This window comes from Juglans regia, chromosome 2 (genome assembly GCF_001411555.2).
Source record: "Juglans regia cultivar Chandler chromosome 2, Walnut 2.0, whole genome shotgun sequence".
Classification (NCBI taxonomy): domain Eukaryota; kingdom Viridiplantae; phylum Streptophyta; class Magnoliopsida; order Fagales; family Juglandaceae; genus Juglans; species Juglans regia.
Window position 1 is genome coordinate 27,210,267 of NC_049902.1, and position 22,033 is coordinate 27,232,299.

A 22,033-nucleotide genomic window follows, 5' to 3' on the forward strand; every position below is an offset into this window, starting at 1 on the left:
ACACATGGAGAACATAATTTTTTTTCATTGTTCCTTCTCAGAAAGGATGCAGTGCAGTTTATGTGAGAAAATCAATACCCCATGTAGAGACTGGAAGAACTATCCCCAAGGATATTTCAAACTCAGAAAGAGAAGACATCTCCCTAAATCTTCAGCAAAAATATTGCTTCTGTTGCAGACTATTTTACATTTGGAGGATGTCCCTAGGATTTAACATTTCTTGAATACTTTACCACCAAACAGGAAAAGGAAAAAGAAAAAACTAAGATGGTTCCTTTCAAAACTGATCGGAAGGGCTATTGGATGGCTTAAGAAAATAGCCCTGGAAGGAAAATTTTATACTGGACTTCCAGTGAAATTCCAGATCCCTGCTCATAAAAAAAACACCTACAAACTACTGGCGCTAATTAAGAACCGCTTTAGCCCTAGACTCCTAGTTTGGCTTCACATGACCACCATAGAGACAGCTCCAAGGTTCTCCACAGAGCCATGGGATAAAGAAAAGATTTGTAGAGAGTTGGAAGGAAAGCCAAAACCATAAATAACAAGAGAATCAAACGAACAAAAGCAAAAACCTCCAATTTTGCTTCTGGCAAAGTGGAGTCAGAAAAATACTTACCAATTGAAGTACCATGGAGATACTCATGTGAAGGTGGTCCCAATTTGAAAGGTTATCTCCCGTCCAGGTTGCAGCGTACCTTTGGCTACCAGTAAATCCAGCTCTGGTGAGAACAAAAGGTCGCTTATTTTCATTTGCTAACTTCATGCCTTCATATGTTGATCTTGCCATCAGCATGCCATACACCTAGAATGGGTAAAACAATAAATGAGGAAACTTCATGATATATTATGCAAGTCAATTTCCAATAATGGATCTTTCAGGACCAAAGCAAACTCAACTAGTATATATCATCCATGCCCAGAGATTATTTTCAAAGCATGTTGACAGCAAAAGCTCGTCAAGAAGAGTGTAGGGATAATAAAGCATGTAACAAGAAAGAAACACAAGGCTAGGGTCACAGAGTAATACATTGTGGTAATGAGAGTGATTCTGACAACCTCCAAGCTCATCATCTCCCTTATGGATATTGCTTTCAGGCATCGTTTTGGTTACAGACTAAAAATTGAAAATAATAATAATAATAATAATTAGACAATTTTTTTAAAAGAAAAAAGTATAAAATGATAATGTAAAAATGTCAATACCAGATAGAATTGTTTAATTACCTTAAAAACAGCTGGTTCATTCATATCATTCCATATGCCATCAACACCATTAGATATGAAATCTTTAACTAATCTAGCCCACCAGGAACGAACTTTTGACTGTGTAAAGTCAGGGAAAACACAATTCCCAGGCCATACCTCCCCTGAAGACAGATTGGAAATACAGTAACACATCAACTATCAAAATACGACGTACCAGTGTAAATTGAATATATACCAACAAAAGGCCTTCCATCTGCTTTTTGAATCCAGGCATCACTTTTGGAACCATTGTCATAGACAAAATAACCCTCTTCATGTTTGATTCCAGGGTCAAGCATCCAGATAGCTTTGAAACCGTTCTGGTGAAGATCATTTACCAAAGACTTTGGATTTGGGAAACGATCCTGAAAGATATCATAATTGCTTATTTCAATATCCAGAATTGTGTCAAGAATTTAATACAAGATAGCTAATTCATTCCCAACTCACTAGGAACTTACTTTTGTAATTAAAAGTTCACAGTAGTTGTAGCATGTAGCACAATATAGTGTCAAGATAACTCAAAATACCATGTATGAATGGCCGAATGAAATGGCCTTTGAGTGATCTGTATATTATATAGAAACTTTACAAGAGAACTATACATGGGAAGAAACTAATTGTCGAGTGATTCTAGCATTCTTAGCCTTATAAGGAAACTATATATTCTGTACAAGCCTAAGTAACGGAAGTAAAGATAAAATAAGAAAAGAAGAATAGAAGGAAAGAAGATTGATGATGGACAGCAAAGCTGTCCATTGACATATAGAACCTAACATGAACACCCTATATATACCGCAATCAAGATTAGATAATTGTAAATAGAAAATGCACAAATTGTTGAAAAAATAAAAAAAAAACTAAAAAGGAAATAAAAACTGATCTGAGTACCTGGAGAAAAACATGGATAGTGTAATTAAATAAAGAAAGAAAGAAAGCTGCATATACAGCACATGGGGATAACTTCCCCATCTCCCCTCCCACTCTCTCTAATTACCGATTATCCTCCCACTCGAGAAAGAAAAAACAAAGAGTATAGAACAAAATAACCATTAACAAAGAGAGGGAGAAACCTCAAACACTCTTCTAAACTCATTTGAAGAAATCTGCTGGTGGGAATTCAAAAGAAGGAAAAAAAGAAAGAAAGGGGGAGAGTTTAAGAGAAAGAGAGAAGGTGAACGCCATTGGCCACCCAGCCATCATCGGCGAAGGAGGAATAAGGGAGTTTCAGTCTTTAAACAATAATATTCTATTTAGATCACAGTTTTGGCAGGATTTGCATTACCCATACATTATCCAGCATTCTCTAACCTTAAAGCTTTGCTTAGCCACCCCAAAAAGCAGCAGAAAACTATAATTCTGGCCAAACCGGCTGGAAAACTCATGGCTGCCCACAACCTATCCTACTTAAAGATTGGGGATTTCTTCAATTACACCAATAGAGTTATGTTTCTTAGTTGATTTATTATCCTGAAGTGTTGATTTTGACAAAACATTAGTAGATTGTGAAGAGGAGCTCTAACCAGGGGCATCTCGAGTGAAGGGCAAAGACGGTCTCTTTATGAAACCAAAAATTATATCATGGAATATAAGGGGGCTGAATAAGAGTAACAAGCGGCTCTAAATTAGAAACTTACTTCATCAATGGAAGAGTGATATAATTTGTTTACCGGAGACCAACTTGGAATTTGTCACCAGAGAAATAGTTTGAAGTTTATGGAGATGTCAACATGTTGGTTGTGGTCATACTTGCCATCTAAAGGGACATCCGGGGGTGTTTTAGCTATGTATGATAAAAGGGCGGTGGAGAGAATGGATGAATGTGCAGGAGAGTTTATTGTGGCTTGCTCCTTTAAGCATATAGAAGACGGATTCTTGTGGGCATTTGCAAGAGTATATGGCCCCAATCTTGATTCAGAAAGAAAGCTATTGTGGGAAGAATTGGTGGGGCTTCTTAATTGGTGGGAGATACCAAAATGTATAGGGGGAACTTTAATGTCACTCGCTTCCCAAGTGGAAGATCGGATGCATCTCACATTAACCCCGCCATGAGGGGTTATTCTGACTTCATTTTCGAACATGAGCTTATGGATATTACTTTAATCGTTCACATGGTCCAACAGCCGTAAAAACCCATCTTGGACAAGGATTGATAGGTTTTTGATAAATCCAGATTAGGAATTACATTTTCCGGATGTAATTCAAAAGTCAAGTAGTCACAGAATTTGAAAGAGCAACATTGATGGAAGAGATCTCTTGGAGACAAAAATCAAGGGAACTATGGCCAATGAAGGGAGACAAGTGCACGAAATTCTTCCATTGGGTGGCTAATTTGCATAGGGAACAATGCAATTGAGGCGTTGATGGTAGATGGTGCAGTTTCCTCAGACCAGTTAGTCATCAAGAACCACATCATACCGTACTACGAACACCTACTCTCATAATAGTACGCATGGAGACCGAAAATGGATGGATTAACTTCTGAATTATTAGACCAACAGGGTTCAGGGTGGTTTGAGAGGCTATTCGAAGAAGATGAAGTGTGCAAAGTGATCTGTAACATGGCTAGTGATAAGACTCCAAGCCCTGACGGTTTTACCATGGGTTTCTTCTAAGTTTGTTGGAAGTGATCAAGGATGATCTCATGAAAGTGTTTCAAGAAGTTTCATGCTAATGAAATGTTTGAAAAAAGTCTCAATGCTACTTTTTTAGTTCTCGTTCCTTAAAAAAATGGGGATTCATTGATGTTAGAGACTACTGCCCTATTAGCCTTGTGAATGGGGTGTACAAGATCTTTTCCAAAATTCTGGTGAATAGATTGAGTACAGTGATGGAAAAGTTAATTTCAAAGCCTCAAAATGCATTTGCCAAAGATAGACAAGTTCTTGATTCGGCAGTAATTGCAAGTTAAGTCTTGGACGGATGACTCAAATCTAAAGAACCTGGATTACTTTGCAAACTAGACATGGAGAAAGCTTACGAGCATGTCAACTAGAACTTCTTGCTTTATCTACTTGCAAGAAGTGGTTTTGGGCTGAAATGGTGTGCTTGGGTAGCATATTACATTTCTATAGTTAGCTTTTCTCTATCTTGGTGAATGGTTTGCCAGTGGGATTTTTTACTCCTCTTGTGGTTTGAGACAGGGGGATCCGCTCTTTGCATTACTTTTCAATATCGTGGAAGCTCTTAGTAAGATGATTTTGGGCCTTGTGGAAGGTGGCCTTCTCTATGGCTTCTCGGGGGAAATGGTGATTATGGCTCTATTGATATTTCTCATTTGCTTTTTGCCGATGACACTCTCATCTTTTGTAGAGCAAATCATGGGCATATTCAATCTTTGAGGACTCTCCTCCTTTCTTTTGAAGCTGCCTCCAGTTTGGGAGTGAATCTTTCAAAGTCTAAATTAGTGCTGGTGGGGGTTGTCCCCGATGCGGTGAATCTTGCTTGCCTCCTGGGATGTAAGATATCTTCTTTACCTATGAAATATCTTGGCCTACCGTTGGGTGCTTCCTTCAAATCAGAGGCGATTTGGAACGACGCGATTGAAAATGTGGAACGTAGATTGACTTCTTGAAAGAGGTTATACTAGTCTAAAGGAGGAAGGCTTACTCTAATCAAAAGTACCATTTCTAAAATCTACCAACCTATTTTCTGTCCTAGTTCCCACTCCATACAAAGGTAGCTAATCGTATTGAGAAGCTGCAACAGGATTTCTTGTGGAATGGGACAGGGGATGAGGTCAAATTTCATCTAATGAACTAATCAATTGTTTGCACACCAAAATTTGGGGATGGATTGCGGATCCATAATTTGATAAAGTTCAATCAAGCTCTTTTGGGTAAATGGATGTGGTGGTACCAACAAGAAAGGGGGGCCCTATAGAAGTCAATTATATATTCAAAGTTTGGGGAGTCTTGGGGAGGATTGCTCAAATAAGGTACGTGGACCACATGGGATGGGTTCGTGGAAACACATTAGAAAAAGGATGGGAGACTTTCCTAAGCCATGCACGTATTGAGGTGGGTGATGGTTCTCGAGTCAAATTCTGACATGACACAACAAATGGTGCGGTGAACAAAGTCTCTAAGAAACATTCCCTTGCATTTTTTAGCTTATAAGGGCAAATGATGCTTCAGTAGCTGATCTCTTGGTCTTTTCTAGTGGTTCCCCTCAATGGAATGTAGGTTTCATTAGGGTAGCTCAAGATTGGGAGTTGGAGGTTATCACAGAGTTTTTTGCCTTGCTATATTTTACATCAAGGTGATTGAGGGCACCATAGATAAGATCAATTGGAGCCCCTCCAAGAAGGGTAGATTCATTGTTAGATCGTTCTACCAAGTTCTAACTAGCCAAGGCATGACCACTTTTCCATGGAGGAATATATGGAAGACGAAAGCTCCTCTAAAAGCATTTTTTTTGTTTTGTTTGGACAGCCTCCCTAGACAAGATTCTTACGACAGACAATCTGAGGAAACATCGTGTAATGGTGTTGGACTAGTGTTGCATGTGTAAGAAGAATGGGGAATCAATAGATCACCTGTTTTTACATTGTGTGGTGGCTAGGACCATGTGGGATATTTTTTTGCGGGAATAGAATTATCATGGGCCATGCCTCGTAGGCTGGTGGATTTTCTAGCAAGCTAGAGAGGACTCCAAGGCAATCCACAAGTGGAACAATATGAAAGATGGCCCATATATGTATGTGTTGGTGCATTTGGCAGGAGAGAAATGATAGAAACTTTGAAGATCGCAAATCGACAATGGATAAGCTTAAAGTTCTCTTCTTTAAAACCTTGTTCTTTTTTTTATAAGTAAAAGTTGAAAAGTGGTCAGTTCTTTAAAACCTAGTCCTCATGGGTGGGGGTCATTGATTTTAATGGACTAATTGTCCATGATTTTCTACTTTCGGTTGTAAACCCTAGTTAGGTACTTCTCATGTATACATCATTTTCTTATGAATAAAAATTATTGACTACCTATCAAAAAAGAGAGATGATCTATACAAGCCCAAAATAGACAAGCTCTGCGTAGGGCTTTGTAAAAAAGTGAACCCACCTTGAAAAAGTGTAAAAAAAAATATTCATTTTTAGTGGGACCTACTTTTTTACAAAGGGCCTACGCAGAGCTTGTCTATTTGAGACTTGTATCTAGCATTACTCATCAAAAAATAGATTGTGAAGAGTTGAAAAATTACCAATACTAGTGTTTGATAAATTGAAACATGTGACATTTTTTTCAAAATTATACACTAGAAACATGTAAATTAGTGGTTAAACTTGGTTGGTTATGATTACTTTACACCAATTCAAAATTTAAGGCTTGGCATAAACTGAAAATTGGGGATTTTGATGAGTTAGCTTATAATAATCTTGAATTGATGTGTTTATCATGTAATTGAGGTCATTCTTTTTATTGATTAAAAGCTTAAAACAGATTAGGTATCAAACAAAATGACATCGATTACAATTATGTCGTTTTGAGGATTAGCCAATTAAGGTAAAATTATTATTCTTTTGGATAAGCAAGAAAGAAGTAAGGTAAAACCTAGTTTTAGGGAACTTATCATTAAAGGCTATAGTAGTAACACAAATTGGCCAAAGTAGGGGATCATCATGCTAACAAGGGATCACACAAACTAGTCATACGGAGTGAATGTATGACCATGAGTGATGAAGTCTAGGGAATAAGGTTATTGATACTATAGTATTTGAGAGTAGTAGAATGATTTGTTGCATACTGTAAATTATTACCTAATGGTTTTGCTATTCTATTTTTATTGAACTAAAATCCATTTAGTACTTTCTGCATAACTTAAATTTCATGGGCATGATGAAATGAGGAATGTATATTCTTTGGATCTTCTTTAAATAGATCCCAAGATTTAATCTGGATTAATTTAACTTACAAAGTTGGTTCATTAAAATTCTCTCTATGTTTTTTAGATAATACCACGTATCAAGATCCTATTGACTAGAGTTTTTATGAAATATTGAGGAGTTGATAATACAAGTGTGCGAGAGCCAAATGATTTATCTTACTAAGATTATTGCATTATGTTTTCATGATTATTATTTGGTTCAGTATTTGGTAGTGTAGACTTGATTTGATGTTATGTAACTATAGAGATTCTTGTTACGGTTAGTTTCTGGACTTATTTGTATATGATGACATTTTTTTATAAGTAAGAAATAAACTTTATTGATAGAAAAGATGTAGCCGAAGTACACGGAAACTAGCCACATTACAATCCAGCCTTAACATTACATATATTCTTTGATAAGTAATTGAAGTTCTTTTAAAGACTGCAAAAGGAATAACCCATGTATACAGGAAGTATACAAGAGAGATACCTATCTAGGATTAGAAAAATAGAAGAAAATCATGAAACTCATCATATTAGAATATATTGATACAAATGAATATAATATCTTAAAAATTTAAAATAAATAGAAAATAATGTGATTACTCACGCATTACAATTGTTTATATCCCAGATTGTGCTTCCATATTGCCATGTTAGTTTCACATCGGCGATTGTCGTTCTCATAGGGGCGTCAAATAGGGTAAAGTCAGCACTTAACTATTCCTATATTTTGAAGGACTACATTGAAACAATCACCAGTTCAGAGCCAAAATTGGAAGCCTACTACTGTTTAGGAACTAAAATTGTATTTTGACCCAAAAACTTTTTTTCAGGTAGTAAAAGTATAAGAACAACATGATTTATGAAAAATTCAATTCAGATGACCAAGAATTAATGTCCCATGGAATGATCATAGAAAGGACCTTTTTTTATAAGTAAACAACTAGGGACCATTTAAGGAGGACATGCCTTGTCAAAAGTGAAACAACGAAAGCCATCCATGTAATCGATATCCATCCATATGACATCACAAGGTATGCCTTTCTCCCGCATTGTATTGGCAATCTACAAAAACGAGAAGTTCAACGATCAGGAAAAAGAGAAAGCTATACAATGTTAAAAAAAAATATAACCCCCTCCCAGAGCAAGTGAGAATATACAAACAGCACATATCATACAAAATGAGCATAATAGTGTTCCTAAATGCTCAATATCAAGTGGAAGACGCAAATGCGGAAATTACCACACACATATGGTCCACCTTAAGGTATTTTAGAGAGTGTATTAATCCTAGGTTTTTCATTAGAATGCATGCCATGCCTAAACTCTTATCTATTGTCAGGAATAAGAAATATGATGATTTTGATTTCTCTTTAGCAAAAAATTAAAATTATATATATTGTATTTGTCAACATATGGACAATCTTCTAAATTTCCCCAAAAAAATCCAAAGTAGTATTTGAATATGTACTACCACAAGCACGCATAAACACATGCATCATGCATGCAAGGAGAATTGAGGGAGGGTAAAATAGGGAGATGCTAGTTTAATTGAGATAAATAGAAATAATTAGAAAGTACCTACCTCAAGAACCCTTTTATCTGAGTTATAGCTCCAACGACATTGGTGATAGCCTAGCGACCACTTTGGGGGCATAAATACGGATCCTGATGACATATCATTAGTTATTCAGCATATACTTCTCTACCAAGTGGTAAATTTTGTGTCTAAAGAACGAGTTAGTGGTTGGTAGTCAAACAGTTCATGGTCATAATGGAAACTATAAGAATCATTAATATTAGAAAACCCTTTTAAGTACCAGTATCTGTCGCATATCGGATACTGATACAGATTTGCACGTGGTCAGATACATTTCTGGAAATTAAAAATGTTTTTGAACTTCAGACACAAGCCAAGCATGATCATATAAAAGAGTAACAATCTGATTCCTGTGCATATTAATCTTTGACAATATGAAGGAATAGGGAAGACTATAAGAAAGTAGTGAGAAAGATGTTGGATATTGGAAGGGACACTTGGGATGATGCTTGAGATTTCCATTGCAAGCGCTTCACTTGATGTGCAGACGCTAAGACCGTTCTATTTAAGGATGATGATGATCATGAAGGAATGAGATGGTCACAACTGGATCATCTTAACTGTAGTCTAGAGTTTGAACATGCTAATTTGCCATCAAATATTTCTTTAAAATTGCCTCTAGATATGTTTTTAAGCATTTTGACGCCTTTTTATGTTGTTTTTTTGTGGCATAAAACTAACATTAAACTTACATAAAATATCTCTAAGGCCTCATTTGTTTTCACAACTATTCTCATTTCATCTCATTTCATCTAATCATTACAATTTTTTCAAATTCTCACACAAAATAAAATAAACAATTCAACTTTTTCAAATCCCAAAATAAAAGTAATATTAAAAAAATATATTCTAACAATATTTTATTCAATTTTCAACTTTTATCTCAATTCATCTCATCTCATCTGTGAAAACAAACAAAGCCTAAATTAATTAATTAATTGTGGATCCCCATCATTTCATATCCTAGTTTCCTTAAAACTTAGATTTTCATGTATATATTTTCTTCTACATGTATCAGTATCAGTGCTTTTGACATAAGAACTTGTCGCAAACCTTAATTTTGTTTGCTCGTGATAATAGACAAGTTCAAGATTTGAAACATGTATCCAAGTAAATCTGAGTTCTCACAAAGGAAATAATGTGTCATAACAGCATTGAGAAAAATATCCTTGTGCTAGAAGTACAATTCAATAAACAGAATTCTTGGAATATCACCAAAGCCTTCATCAGAGTTTCTCTCTAATTTTTACAAGACCAAAATACTTGCTTACAAAGAAGCAAAATCCTAAAACAATATAGGAATAGCTCCAAATAAATAAAAATAGAAGTTAAAAGGCCTTTAATGACCAAATAAGAGCTATAAGTCAAACAAGAAAAGGCAAACCTACCAAGAATTACATGAGCTACACTCAGAGATGTAAGAGTTAGCAAACAATTGCTATGTTTAATACCTAGGAATTAGAATCCCATTCTTCATCCTTCTCCTCTATTGAAGAAAACTAAACCTCAAATTTTGAATTGCCAGAGATGTAAATCCCTTGCAATGATAATTTCACCTATGGCTCACCTTGGGTCACATCTCAAGTTGCATCAAGAAAGCTCTCCAAAAATTATAGTTGGCAAAAAGTAATGATGTATGGTTCATTGGGTAAAAAATATGATAATTTCACCTACCGCGTAGGTTTGAATTAAATATGATAATTTCAACTACCGCGTAGGTTTGAATTAAATAATAATAAGACCCATCAATCACCAAATTTTAGGTTCATCTATAATTGAGTTCGTCACTGTGGCCGCATTAACATATTTGAATTGTTATGATAAGGGATTAAAGAAATAAAAGATAACATTGTTTAAGAAATTACCAATTGCATGAGATAAAGATCTTAAGACATCAGTGGGTGAAGAAAATGGACCAAATGTAATAACTGGATATGAGGATGGAGCAACAAATTGTATTTTCGATTCCTTCCTGAGGTCAATCTGCTTATGAAAAGAAAAATGCAAACAATAAATAGGTAAAACTTATAAAGTCTAGAGGTTTCAGAAAGATTAACTTCCATATGATTCATTTATCACAGCACCTCACAACGCTGTGTCGTGTCAGCAAGAACTCCCAATGCCTCTCCATTGGGGAGAAGAGCTAGCACCCAAGGATGAGACTGGTACAAGGACGTAGTTTCAGGACCATAACCCCATGCATCTGTGTTCCAAGTAAAAACCTAAAAGAAATGAAACCACTATATTTAGAGAACAAGGATAATGCTTGCATGGATCAAATATCAAGCAAATAACTTACTCTCTTTCCCGTCCGCTCAAGTTGTCCACTAACTTCTCCAGTTCCATAAAAGGAGGTGCCAGCAGGAAGCTAAACCAGAAGCAAATTACATCACATCAATTAATGAGGAATCATGTTAGACTTGAAGTTGCAGCAGAAAAGAGACAAAAACAATGTATCTGTTGTAATATATTGGATAGAAAATATTGTACAGCACGTTGAGGACAAACTATTACACAGTAGTAACTGACCTCAATTTTAACGATCTGCCTCCCCAAAAGACATTCAAATGTTGGGGTATATAGGGGCACCTTGTGACCTGTAATCGGTTTGTCCCTATCCTTGCTGTTTATAAAAGATAAACTAGGATATGCTGCATCTCTATCATTTGCAGAACAATCAAATCGAAAGATTCCATCTTCCAGTATAGGTTGAAATATCATATCCCCTGAAGTGACATCTGCAGTGATGCTCTTTTCTTTGTAATCAGCCATTTTAGATGTCAACCTTCTACTAATTAACTCCTTACTAAGCCTCTTCTTCCTGCATATCACGGCTTGCATTAGGAAGCCTCTAACAGGTAGTGTTCACTCAGTATCCTACTCAATTTTCCTCGAAACATAGCAGAAAAGGATATTCAAGTTGAAAATGACATTACAGGTCGTGTCACAATATGAGAATGTAATCTTAAAGAATCGCCTATAAAGTTGGAAGCACGTACGAGATGGTTTGTAGCAGATATTAAAAAAAAAAAAACATGAGAAACGATCACTTTACCCTCACACGGAAAGGAGAAATTTTCAGGTGAAGGATTTTTTAAAATCTAGAATGTAGTAAGATAAATATCATTGTTTTAGGTTTATTTTTTGTAACAACAACACTGGACTATATGCAGTAAGACGTACTTCTCCCAATCCCAAACCCCAAAGGCCCAAAACAACAGAGAGGCTGTCCCCAAACCCCTTTTGAAAACAATAAAGGTCTTTTTGAGGACAATGGGCAGTGCACCTTACTTAGATTTGGCAATGTATAACGTTACCTTACCGCATTATGGTTAGTGCTAGTGTGCTGCTTATAAATTTTACTTATTTTTTTTTCTTTTGGTTTTTATATTTTTTAATATATTTAAATATTTTTAAAAAATAAAAAATACACAAATACATTAATAATTACTTCTTTAATCAATAAATAAAAAAATTAAATATACGAACGGTCAAAATGAAGAGATAAAATGAGACGACATAATAATATTATTCTTTCTTTTTTGAAGCATTAACATAAAACACAAATGCTAAGGCAATGAAAACACGTTGTTTAATCAGCAAACAGCAATCAGCCTATCAACTTTCCAACCCACCAAGTTTTTCACTAAACAATGATGGTTAATTTTTTAAAATTGAAAGGATCCCTCTACAAAATGATGGTTAATAAACCGAATTTTTACGTAGCAAAACTCTTTTAACCTATGTCTATGATAATGAGATCACGTAGCGGACGCCATGGGCTCATTGCAGAGCATAGGTAGTGGCTTCTTCATCTTCATCTTCATCTTTAAATTTAAAGAATGCATCTTTAAATTTTTGCATATAGTATTTTTTTAAATTTGAAAAAATGCTATTCATTCTTTAAATATTATTTTACTATTTTTTTCGCTCTCTTATCTATTAAAATCAACTTTATAGAATTTATAATAAGATGATTTTAATACATAAAATTTATATTAAGTTAATAATATAAAGTTGATGTTAATTATAAAATATATATTAAAAAATAATTTTAGAAAATAAATAAATAATAATAATATTTTATTATTATTTAATTCAAAGATGCATAAATTAATGTGAAACTGTTTTTTCATATGCAAAATCATTATTCAAAAAAGATAATTTTACATGAAGATGCATAGAACACTATTAATGCTCTTGTAAAATAAAAAATAAAAATAAAAATAAAAATAAAGACAGTCGCAGCACAAGCGCAACAAAACCTCGATAAGTTTTTACCCAAATGAGTTTATAAAAACTCGGATAACAACGTTAGATGTTTGAGAAATTCTTTTATAAAAGAAGCAGTGATAACCTGAAGAGGCCCTCTGAACCAAGAAGACCGTGCTTCTTCAACCTCGATACTGACGATGATCGTCGTCCACTCCAGTTCGAACTCCAGATACAGCAACTTTTATAGAAATGATGCTGCTGTTGGTGACTGTGCGCGAGGTCCAGTGTACCTCCACAAACTGCCAAACTCAATAATTGTGCTTCTCCCATTGGTGGAGCCCGTGAACTTCTTTTTTCTTATTTTAATGATAAAATATTCAACAGTAAGAGAGAGAAAGGAGCGTTTGAAGTAAAATATGGCAGCCTGACATGGAAGGTGACGAAAAGGCTTTTGAACCTATGCTCGAAATAATAACGCCCGCAGGGAGAGCCAACCGTCGGCACGCTTTCACCTTTACATTATCCGATTGTTTTCATTAGCATCAGAGTATTGGTAATGTCATCAATTAAATTTGATGAGAATTTCACTTTTATAAATTTAATTAATTATTTTTAATAATATTAAATAATAGATTTTTTTAATTTATTATTATTCTATTAAAATATTAATTTTACTCTTTTTTATTTATTTTAATTCTAATCATAATTTAAATATTTATTCATTATTAAAAAAATACATATTAATTTTTTAACATTGATATTAAATTTAAAAAAAAAATTGATATCAACTAATAATAATATTACATAACTAGAACTTGAAGTACTCCAACAAGATAATGCCGCATCATTGAAATGATGATTGATAGAGACTCGTCGCCTTTGTGGTTGAGTTTGGAATTTGGGAGGTTGGTGCTTTTGAGACGAAAATGAATTTTTTGGAATTGTGAGCTCGCACGAAACGAATAACACGTAAGAGAGATAATTTTTTATGCCAAAATAATATTTGGTCAGCAATTTTGACTCAATAGATTTGGCTAATAAAAATTATCAAAGTTAAAAGTATTGTAACTTTGTTGAGTCCACTACAGTAAGTTTTTATACAATCTAATTAAATTTTGATTAAAATATAATTTTGTTGAGTCTACTGCTAGTGGTCTTAGCATATCGGTAATTCGTGAAGGAGCAAAAGTAATAGGGATAAAATTATATATTTTATTTTGTATTTTTATCTTGAAATAATAAATATTATTTTTTAATAATAATATTTAAAAGAAAAACTTCATATTTTACAATTATACTAACTATATATTAATTAATAATTTAATTTAAAATTAAATTATTATTTGCCAACTATCTTTTTTCGTCAATCTAATCATCCAACAATCATATCTATAATTTTTTAATCCAACAAACACATTTTGTCAACCCTTCTTCTACCCAATAATCACATCTACAATTCTTGAAACCAACAAACACATTTTGTCAACCTTTGTACTTCTATCAACCTTATTTGTTGTAGTTAACAGTCTCTGATTAAGCCCTATAAATAGATAACCTCTAAACTATTTCTCACTCATCTTCTTCCAATTCTTTAAATTATTTTCCCTCAATTTGCTATAGATCTCGGGAGTATTGATCATATTGTATATGACGATTATTCTGATCATGAATTCGATATGATTGAAGCAATGACGGTAGAACAAGAATGAAAGGTTATTGAGGGAGCACCTGCTTCACGTTGTCATAATCTTCAATGTCGTACGTTCATCAGACGTGATCCATTGGAAGGTCATCAACGTTTTTGGAATGATTACTTTATTGAGCTACTAATATATCCACACGATGTTTCTAGGAGAAGGTTCCAAATGGGTCGTGGTCTATTTGTACGAATTCATTCTGCAGTTGAAGTTTACGATGATTATTTTGTCCAAAAAATCAACACCAGTGGAAGGCTCGGATTGTCTTCCCTCCAGAAGATGACTGAAATAATTGGGATGCTCGCATATGGGTAATGGCAAATCTTATGGACTAATATGTCAGAATCGGAGAACACACCTCACGGGTGAGTATGAAAAACATTTGTTAAGGTGATTGTGTCTTTTTTTCTAATGAGTACTTGACATATCCAAACAGCAGTGATGTAGCAAGGTTACTAGATGTTGGACAAAGGCGTGGGTTTTTAGGAATGTTAGGTAACATTGATTGCATGCACTGAAAATGAAAGAACTGTCCTAGTGCTTGGAAAGGTATGCATTTTGGCCATGTAAATGAACCAACTATTATTTTGGAAGCTACTGTGTCTTACGATTTTTGGATATGACATTTTTTTTATTTGCCTAGTTCTCATAACGATATCAATGTACTTGATCGATCATGTGTTTTTACTACATTGACCGAAGGCCGAGCTCCTCTATGCAACTCCTCAATCAATGACCATGAATATACAATGTGATATTATCTTGAAGATGGTATATATCATTCTTAAGCAACATTAGTCAAACTATTTATACTCCATAAGGAAAAAAAAAAAAAAAGCATTTTACTACCGTCCAAGAGTCTGTAAGGAAAGATGTGGAACGTGCATTTGGAGTACTCCAATGTATATTTGCAATTATGCGTGGACCTGCTAGATATTTCAGCCGTGAAGTTTTAAAGGACATTATGTATGCATGCAGTATCCTGCACAATATAATAGTTGAAGATGAGTGCCATATATATCTTAGTGCAGACCAATTCATTTACGAACAATTGGATGATAGTGTCCTTGAACCAATATCACACGATAATATACCTGAATTTATTGAGTTCATTGCGCAACATTATTGTATTAGAGACATAGACACTCATTCTCAACTCCAAACTGACCTCATCGAACATTTATGGAGTACGCATGACCTCTCATAATTTATTAACCGAGTATGCTTCAAAAATGCTAGTATTCTAATTATGTGGTTATTTGTACTACTTCCAAGATGTGGTTATTTGTACTATTTCAAAAATGCTAGTATTTCGTTAATTTCACAAGAATGTCATTCCTCCGATAATTTCACCAGGTGCACTTTTACGACTTGCAAATAATATGTTATAGTATCAAGTCATTAATAAGCTGTGTAAAATGCTAGCAAAATCCATGTCACCAGAAATTAAAAAGAGATGTGATTCCTAGAGGAGTTTGAGAAACTCAATACATAAGATCTACAATAAGAGACCCCATATGCATTATTCTTTCCACCTGCTCCCAAGTATATAATGATATCCATAAAACGTTAAAATTGAACATCAACTTATGTGGAATCGACAGTATATCATTTACTCATCTACTAAACAATGTACATGAATATAGAAAAAAGAAAAAGGAAAAAGAAAGTTCATTTCAATTGATTCCAATTAGGGCAACAACAAAATGAAATTCTCACAATACATGTATAATTTCACAAGTCAATGCCATTCCATAGATGCTGCCTTAAAATCCATTACGAAATCCATGTATCAAAATCTATTATAAAATCACTAGAGCAATTAGGACTGTAAGACTATTGGTTCAGATCGAAAAAACCAATTAGACTAGACCAGGCCAATTAAGCAAAATCATCCCTAAAATTGAGAAAGCAAAATTTAAAAAAAAAAATGTAAATAAAAACCCTAAAATCATATATGAAAATCAACACTAGATTAAGCAAAACTTCAGCAAAATCAATTTCATCCCGAAAATCATAGTAATAAAAATGATAGCAACATATATATAGAGAGAAAGCGCTTCATTTACCGTAGATTCAACACTGAAGAGCAATGGTGGTGATGAATAGCTACGCCGTTGGAGGAAGTACAGCGTGTAAATGTGGGAGATCAAAAACTTGGAAATTATCACATGTTTCAGTTTTGAGAGCAAGAAATAGAAAAGCTTGACTCAGCCAGAGATGGTGAATGAATAAATTCTTGAGAACGAGTAGATCTACGGTTACCAGCAACAATGCAAGAAAATCTTACCAATTTCTATAAATGCAAACGAGTTTCCGTCGCAAGATTAAGTGAGAGTCGTTGGGGTTCCATCCCACAGAGAGAGAAAGAGAAATAAGTGATAAAATAATCAATAGAGGATGAGCAGTAACCATCCAAATATTTAGATTTACTGTATCTTATAAGCAAAAAAATTGCATTTGTCTCTTTCAATGTAGTAGATTTAAAGTCGGTTTGAATAGTGAGATGAGATGGTTTTAAATGAGTTGAATAAAATATTGTTAGAATATTATTTTTTAATATTATTATTTTTTTAAAATGTGAAAAAGTTGAATTATTTATTATATTTTATGTGAAATTTTGAAAAAGTTGTAATGATGAGATGAGATGAAACAATTTCTAAATCTAAACAGGGCCTTAATAGGATTTCTAGCTAAATCTTAGTTTGCATTGGTGTTTGCCTACACCAATGCTAATGCTCTTAAGAAGGCAAATATTTTTTTAAGGGATGTTTAGACTTTGGAGGTAAAATCCTTGCTAAAATTGTAAGTGAGATTTTAAATATATTTGCTTAAGATAAATGTTTGAAAAATGTTTTTGTCTAATAAAAGTAAATTCATAAATTAACATGATTTGAAATAGTACGTTAAATTATAAAATTGCTTCTATTGTAAAGTAGATCTAATATATTATATAAAATTTTGTTAATTTGTGAGGTCTTTATGTGGTTTGTAGCAGTCTCTTTTTTAATGAAGATGCATATGTTTATTGTTACCTTAATATATCTGTATATTAAAATGATATATTGTAATGAAGAAGTGAACTATGTTGAAATGTGGAGTTTTTGAGAAGTTGGCGAAAAAAAGATCGAAGATTATTCTTTCTTTGTATAAACATGCATTTCATTAAATTAAATGATTATGATACATTTCAAAGGGGCTTCCCGATACATACCCAATTGTAACAAATACAATACTCAAACATAAAATAATAATAATAATAATAAATAAATAAATAAAAGGGGCACTGAAACCAAAAATTTAGTCTACACTCATTTCTCTCTATGGAAAATTATAGGGATCCCGCTGATGTCCCACTCCCCTTTTTTTTTTAATTTTTTTTTATTTAGTGATTAAGAAAATGTTATTTAATAGTATTGTGAATTTTTTTTCTTTTTTTTAAAATATTTAAAAGTGTTAAAAAAATTATGTGAAAAAAAGTTTTAAATATTTCTTTTATTTTTTATTTTTTATTTTTTTCACATCATTTTTTAACACTTTTAAATATTTAAAAAAAAAAGAAAAAAAATTCATAATACTATTAAACAACATTTTCTTAATCACTAAATTAAAAAAAAAAAAAAAGGTGAGTAGGACATCAGCGAGATCCCTAGCATTGTCCTTCTCACTATTCTTGAAAAATTCAAGGGATCCATATGAGGCAATTGTTTTGGACAACCAGCAAAGCGAATTGCAATGCCACCACCAAAGATGGTGGGCAGTTGATTCATGTTGTATTTTGTTGCTATGAAGGTTTTTTCAAAGAGACTTGTTTCCTCCACCTCAAGATCTTAGGTTGCAAAAAAGGGTAATATAGTTGTGTGAAATTACCAATTATTCCAAAAACTTAACCTGATAGAAAGAGATAGATTTTATCATTTATTTTATATTTTAACATTCCTCCTCACGTGTGGGCAAACTCCTCCTCAATAGATGACCCGGCACGTATAATATTTAATTAAATGGAGTAGAGTATAAAGTCAGGATTCTAACTCAAAACATTTGTTCTGATACCATGTAAAATCATCAATTGTCCCAAAAGGTGAAGTTGATGGGAAGAACTAGATTTTAATATTTATTTTATATCTTAACAAGTTGGATAGATGGGTTCGAGAGGTCTTAGTCGGTGGTGGTCTGAAAGGATGATGCACATTTGTATCAGCGTGTATTATCCATGTGTTGAAGGTATCGAGGCAGAGTGGGCCAAATCTGGAGGTGCTGAAGCCCTTAGTCCAACACATGTTGTCCAAATATGCTCAAAGGCATAACAAGGCGTAGGCATCATGCATGAGCTAAGCCATCACGCGTAGGTTGTTTTGCGATTTTTTCACTAGGAATCTAAAGATTGGTGGCTGGAGGATTATGTGGTGGGGCACATGTGGTTGTGGACATGGATGAAAATATAGGTGAGTAAGAAGGAAGGAAGGGCCTTCCACCTTTCGACGTTAGTACACAAATGGTAGAGGTGAGAGGTTTAGCTAGGGAGTTGTAACGACCTGACCCAATAATTTAGGAAGCAACATTACAAGGTAAGTAACTTGATCATAAATTAGGATTAACATATACTAGCTAGTTATATATTATTATTAAAGCCAGTTATTAAGAAGCCAGTGTTTACGTATCACGCATGTTATGATATTTGCAAGCACATCATTTATCATGCTTCATTCTGCATATTATAGTTATGTATGTATTATGTATCTTATGTTGCATAAGACACGTAAGCTTTCATAAGATCAAGTGTAAGATAAGCTCATAACAGTTAATTAGATAACCTGATATGAGCCCGTGGGAATGAATTTCCTAGAACCCACAGTCAATTTGAAAACTCCCCAAGAAAGTCAAAATCAAGTCAATGGATGGAGAACCTAGACCCAATGAGAACTCGTTATAAGAACCTAGATTATATTAAAATCTAGACCCGTTCAATAACCCGTCTCAAGAACCCAGATTACAAAGGAGGAACACCACAAAAGTTGTGATTTCCCTTTGATAAGTTCAAAAGTTCAATTAAGAACAAGAGGAGATAAACTCAACTCAATGAATAAATTCATCAAATTTCATAAATTTCATAAACTGATTAAATGAGGCTACATAGAGTATTTAAAGCAAAACCTAATGAAACCCTAGCCAAAATAAAACATCATCTTCCAAAAATACCCCTGAGTGAACAGTACCGCGGCTACTGTACGGCGCTACAGTACTCGGCTACAGTAACCCTAACCCTAGTTCAATAAAATAATAAATTTTCCAACATGCCCTTGCATAGGCCCCCTTAAGTGCTTCCCATAATAAACTAAATTATTCTAAACTAATAAAATAAGTGCTTTAAATGAATTAAATAAGTTCAAGTGCCCAAAGCCTTTAAGTCATGTTGTTGCCCTTTCCATAGTTCATCAAATGAATCAAAGCTGAATCTTTATTATTTAAACTCTTGAACTTGTATTTGGCCAATCTGGAACATGTAACATATCTTTAAAACTACGCCCACCTTGGTTCCCATCATAACCATTCAGATACATGATACCGATTCAATTTTATGGTAGGTGTTCAACCCAAGGACTCAAGCGTGATCCACCATAGTACGCCAAAGTACTGCACAATCGACTTCCTTTGCTACAGTAAGGGAAGTTAGTGCATAACCTTGCACACATGATTAACTATCTTGGCCAGCCAGATAAGTCAAATAAGTCAGTTAATTCATATAAATCAATCAGGCATAGCATAAGCATCAGTATGATTAGTAATGATTTTAAGTTCTCACTATGAAATATTTTATAAAAAATATTATGTTAAGTATATTTACGTTATGATGAGTTTCTTACTGAGTCATTAACTCATTTTAGTTTATTTTTATATTTGTAAACCACCCCAGGTCAGGATAATTATGACGATAGAGCTGTAGGATGTGACTTAGTTTAGGGAGGCATGACAGTGGTCTAAATCATGTACAGAGATTTTAAGTTATGATTTTTATGGCACAGACTTTAATAAATTTTAATAAATGCTTCCGCGCACTCTCTTTTATGATCCTAATATTTTAATAAAAAATTATTTTATTTATAGAACCTTTGTACCTGGTACTTCCTTTAGAATAAAATAAATTTTTTTAAGTCAAGATTCAATAGTAGCATTCTGGCTACCGATAATTTTTAAAAAGTGACTTTATTATTAACTGTGGAGAGTTGGGTGTTATAGTTGGTATCAGAGCCCAGGTCGAAGATTCTCTAGACTTTTATAAAAAAACATTTACAAGGAAAAAGGAATTTTGAAAGTTGAAAGTGAAAATAAAAAATCTAGGCCAAGGTCTCCTCAAGGTCCTACTCTGCAGTATGTATTTTTAACTTTCACGATTTAATTGTTTTAATGAAATTTTTGAATGGAATTTTTTTAGATACATGCATGTCAAAATGCACCGACTACGTGAAAGGGCTTTAGCGGATAAGGTGAGGAAGTTTCTAAATATGAGGTTAGCAATCTTTTGTTTCAAGACTGATGAAGCATCTTGATCATGAGAAACAATATTATATTTTGTAGAGTTTGATCCAAGGATATTATGAATGAATTTAGTGGATTTTGGAGTTATGAGATAGATCTATGTATGGTGTATGATATTTCATGATAATTGATAGAAAATATCTTATGTTCTATAGGTAACACGATTTTACATCAAGAAGGAGGTGTAAGATATCAGAATTTTAGAGAGTTTTAGGTTACGATATATTGAGGTTATTATTTTAGGTGGAACATTTTATTATTATTTCATGTGGAGAGTTTTATTTATGTGGAGATCATTAGTTACTATTGTATGTGGAGTTAAGATAATTGTTGGTTGACTTTATTATTAGGTGTTTAATAGATCTCATTCTCATTGTTAAAGTAGATACTTGTTTAGGTTTGAGTTGAATTTGGAGTGTATGATAGTTGACACGTAGCTTGTCAACGTGTATGCTTAAAGGTTTAGTAAAGCATCGGACCAAAATAGGGGACGATTATAATTGTTGGAATATTAAGTTCGACTAAAATATTGAGTAAAAGAGACAAAAAAAAATTAAAATATAAGTTGTTGGAGGTCTAGAAAATTTCGAGGACAGAATTTTTATAAGGAGGAGAGTTTGTAACGACCCAACCCAATAATTCTAAAGTCGTAATATTAATAACTTTTATTGAGCCTAAATTATATTTAATGTGCCATATTGGATAAGCCAACGAGCAATAAATTATTAAGATTGATTATGAGTTTTAATTAAGCTCAATAACTAGGTTAAATCTCATTTATTATTTATTGAACGAGTTAGACTCCTCTTAGAATTTAAAGATCAGCTGTTATAAATTTATTTCAATTTAAAATCATCACAAGTTGAAATCTCA

The 22,033-nt window shown here is 33.5% G+C and overlaps 1 protein-coding gene across 1 annotated transcript in view; it reads right to left on the bottom strand.

The window, feature by feature from the left end:
- LOC109003359 (alpha-glucosidase 2) overlaps nt 1-13,431 on the bottom strand; it is a 37,058-nt gene extending 23,627 nt beyond the window's left edge. Inside the window, exons 1-11 of the mRNA XM_018981471.2 lie at nt 13,069-13,431; nt 11,241-11,532; nt 11,011-11,079; nt 10,796-10,933; nt 10,577-10,694; nt 8,697-8,779; nt 8,081-8,176; nt 1,445-1,613; nt 1,228-1,370; nt 1,031-1,117; nt 620-805 (exon numbers count right to left, since the gene is read on the bottom strand). Of these exons, the coding sequence (XP_018837016.2) occupies nt 620-805; nt 1,031-1,117; nt 1,228-1,370; nt 1,445-1,613; nt 8,081-8,176; nt 8,697-8,779; nt 10,577-10,694; nt 10,796-10,933; nt 11,011-11,079; nt 11,241-11,532; nt 13,069-13,256 (1,569 nt within the window). The 5' untranslated portion in view covers nt 13,257-13,431. The remainder of the gene's footprint in view (nt 1-619; nt 806-1,030; nt 1,118-1,227; nt 1,371-1,444; nt 1,614-8,080; nt 8,177-8,696; nt 8,780-10,576; nt 10,695-10,795; nt 10,934-11,010; nt 11,080-11,240; nt 11,533-13,068) is intronic.
- Between the last annotated feature and the right edge of the window lie 8,602 nt (nt 13,432-22,033).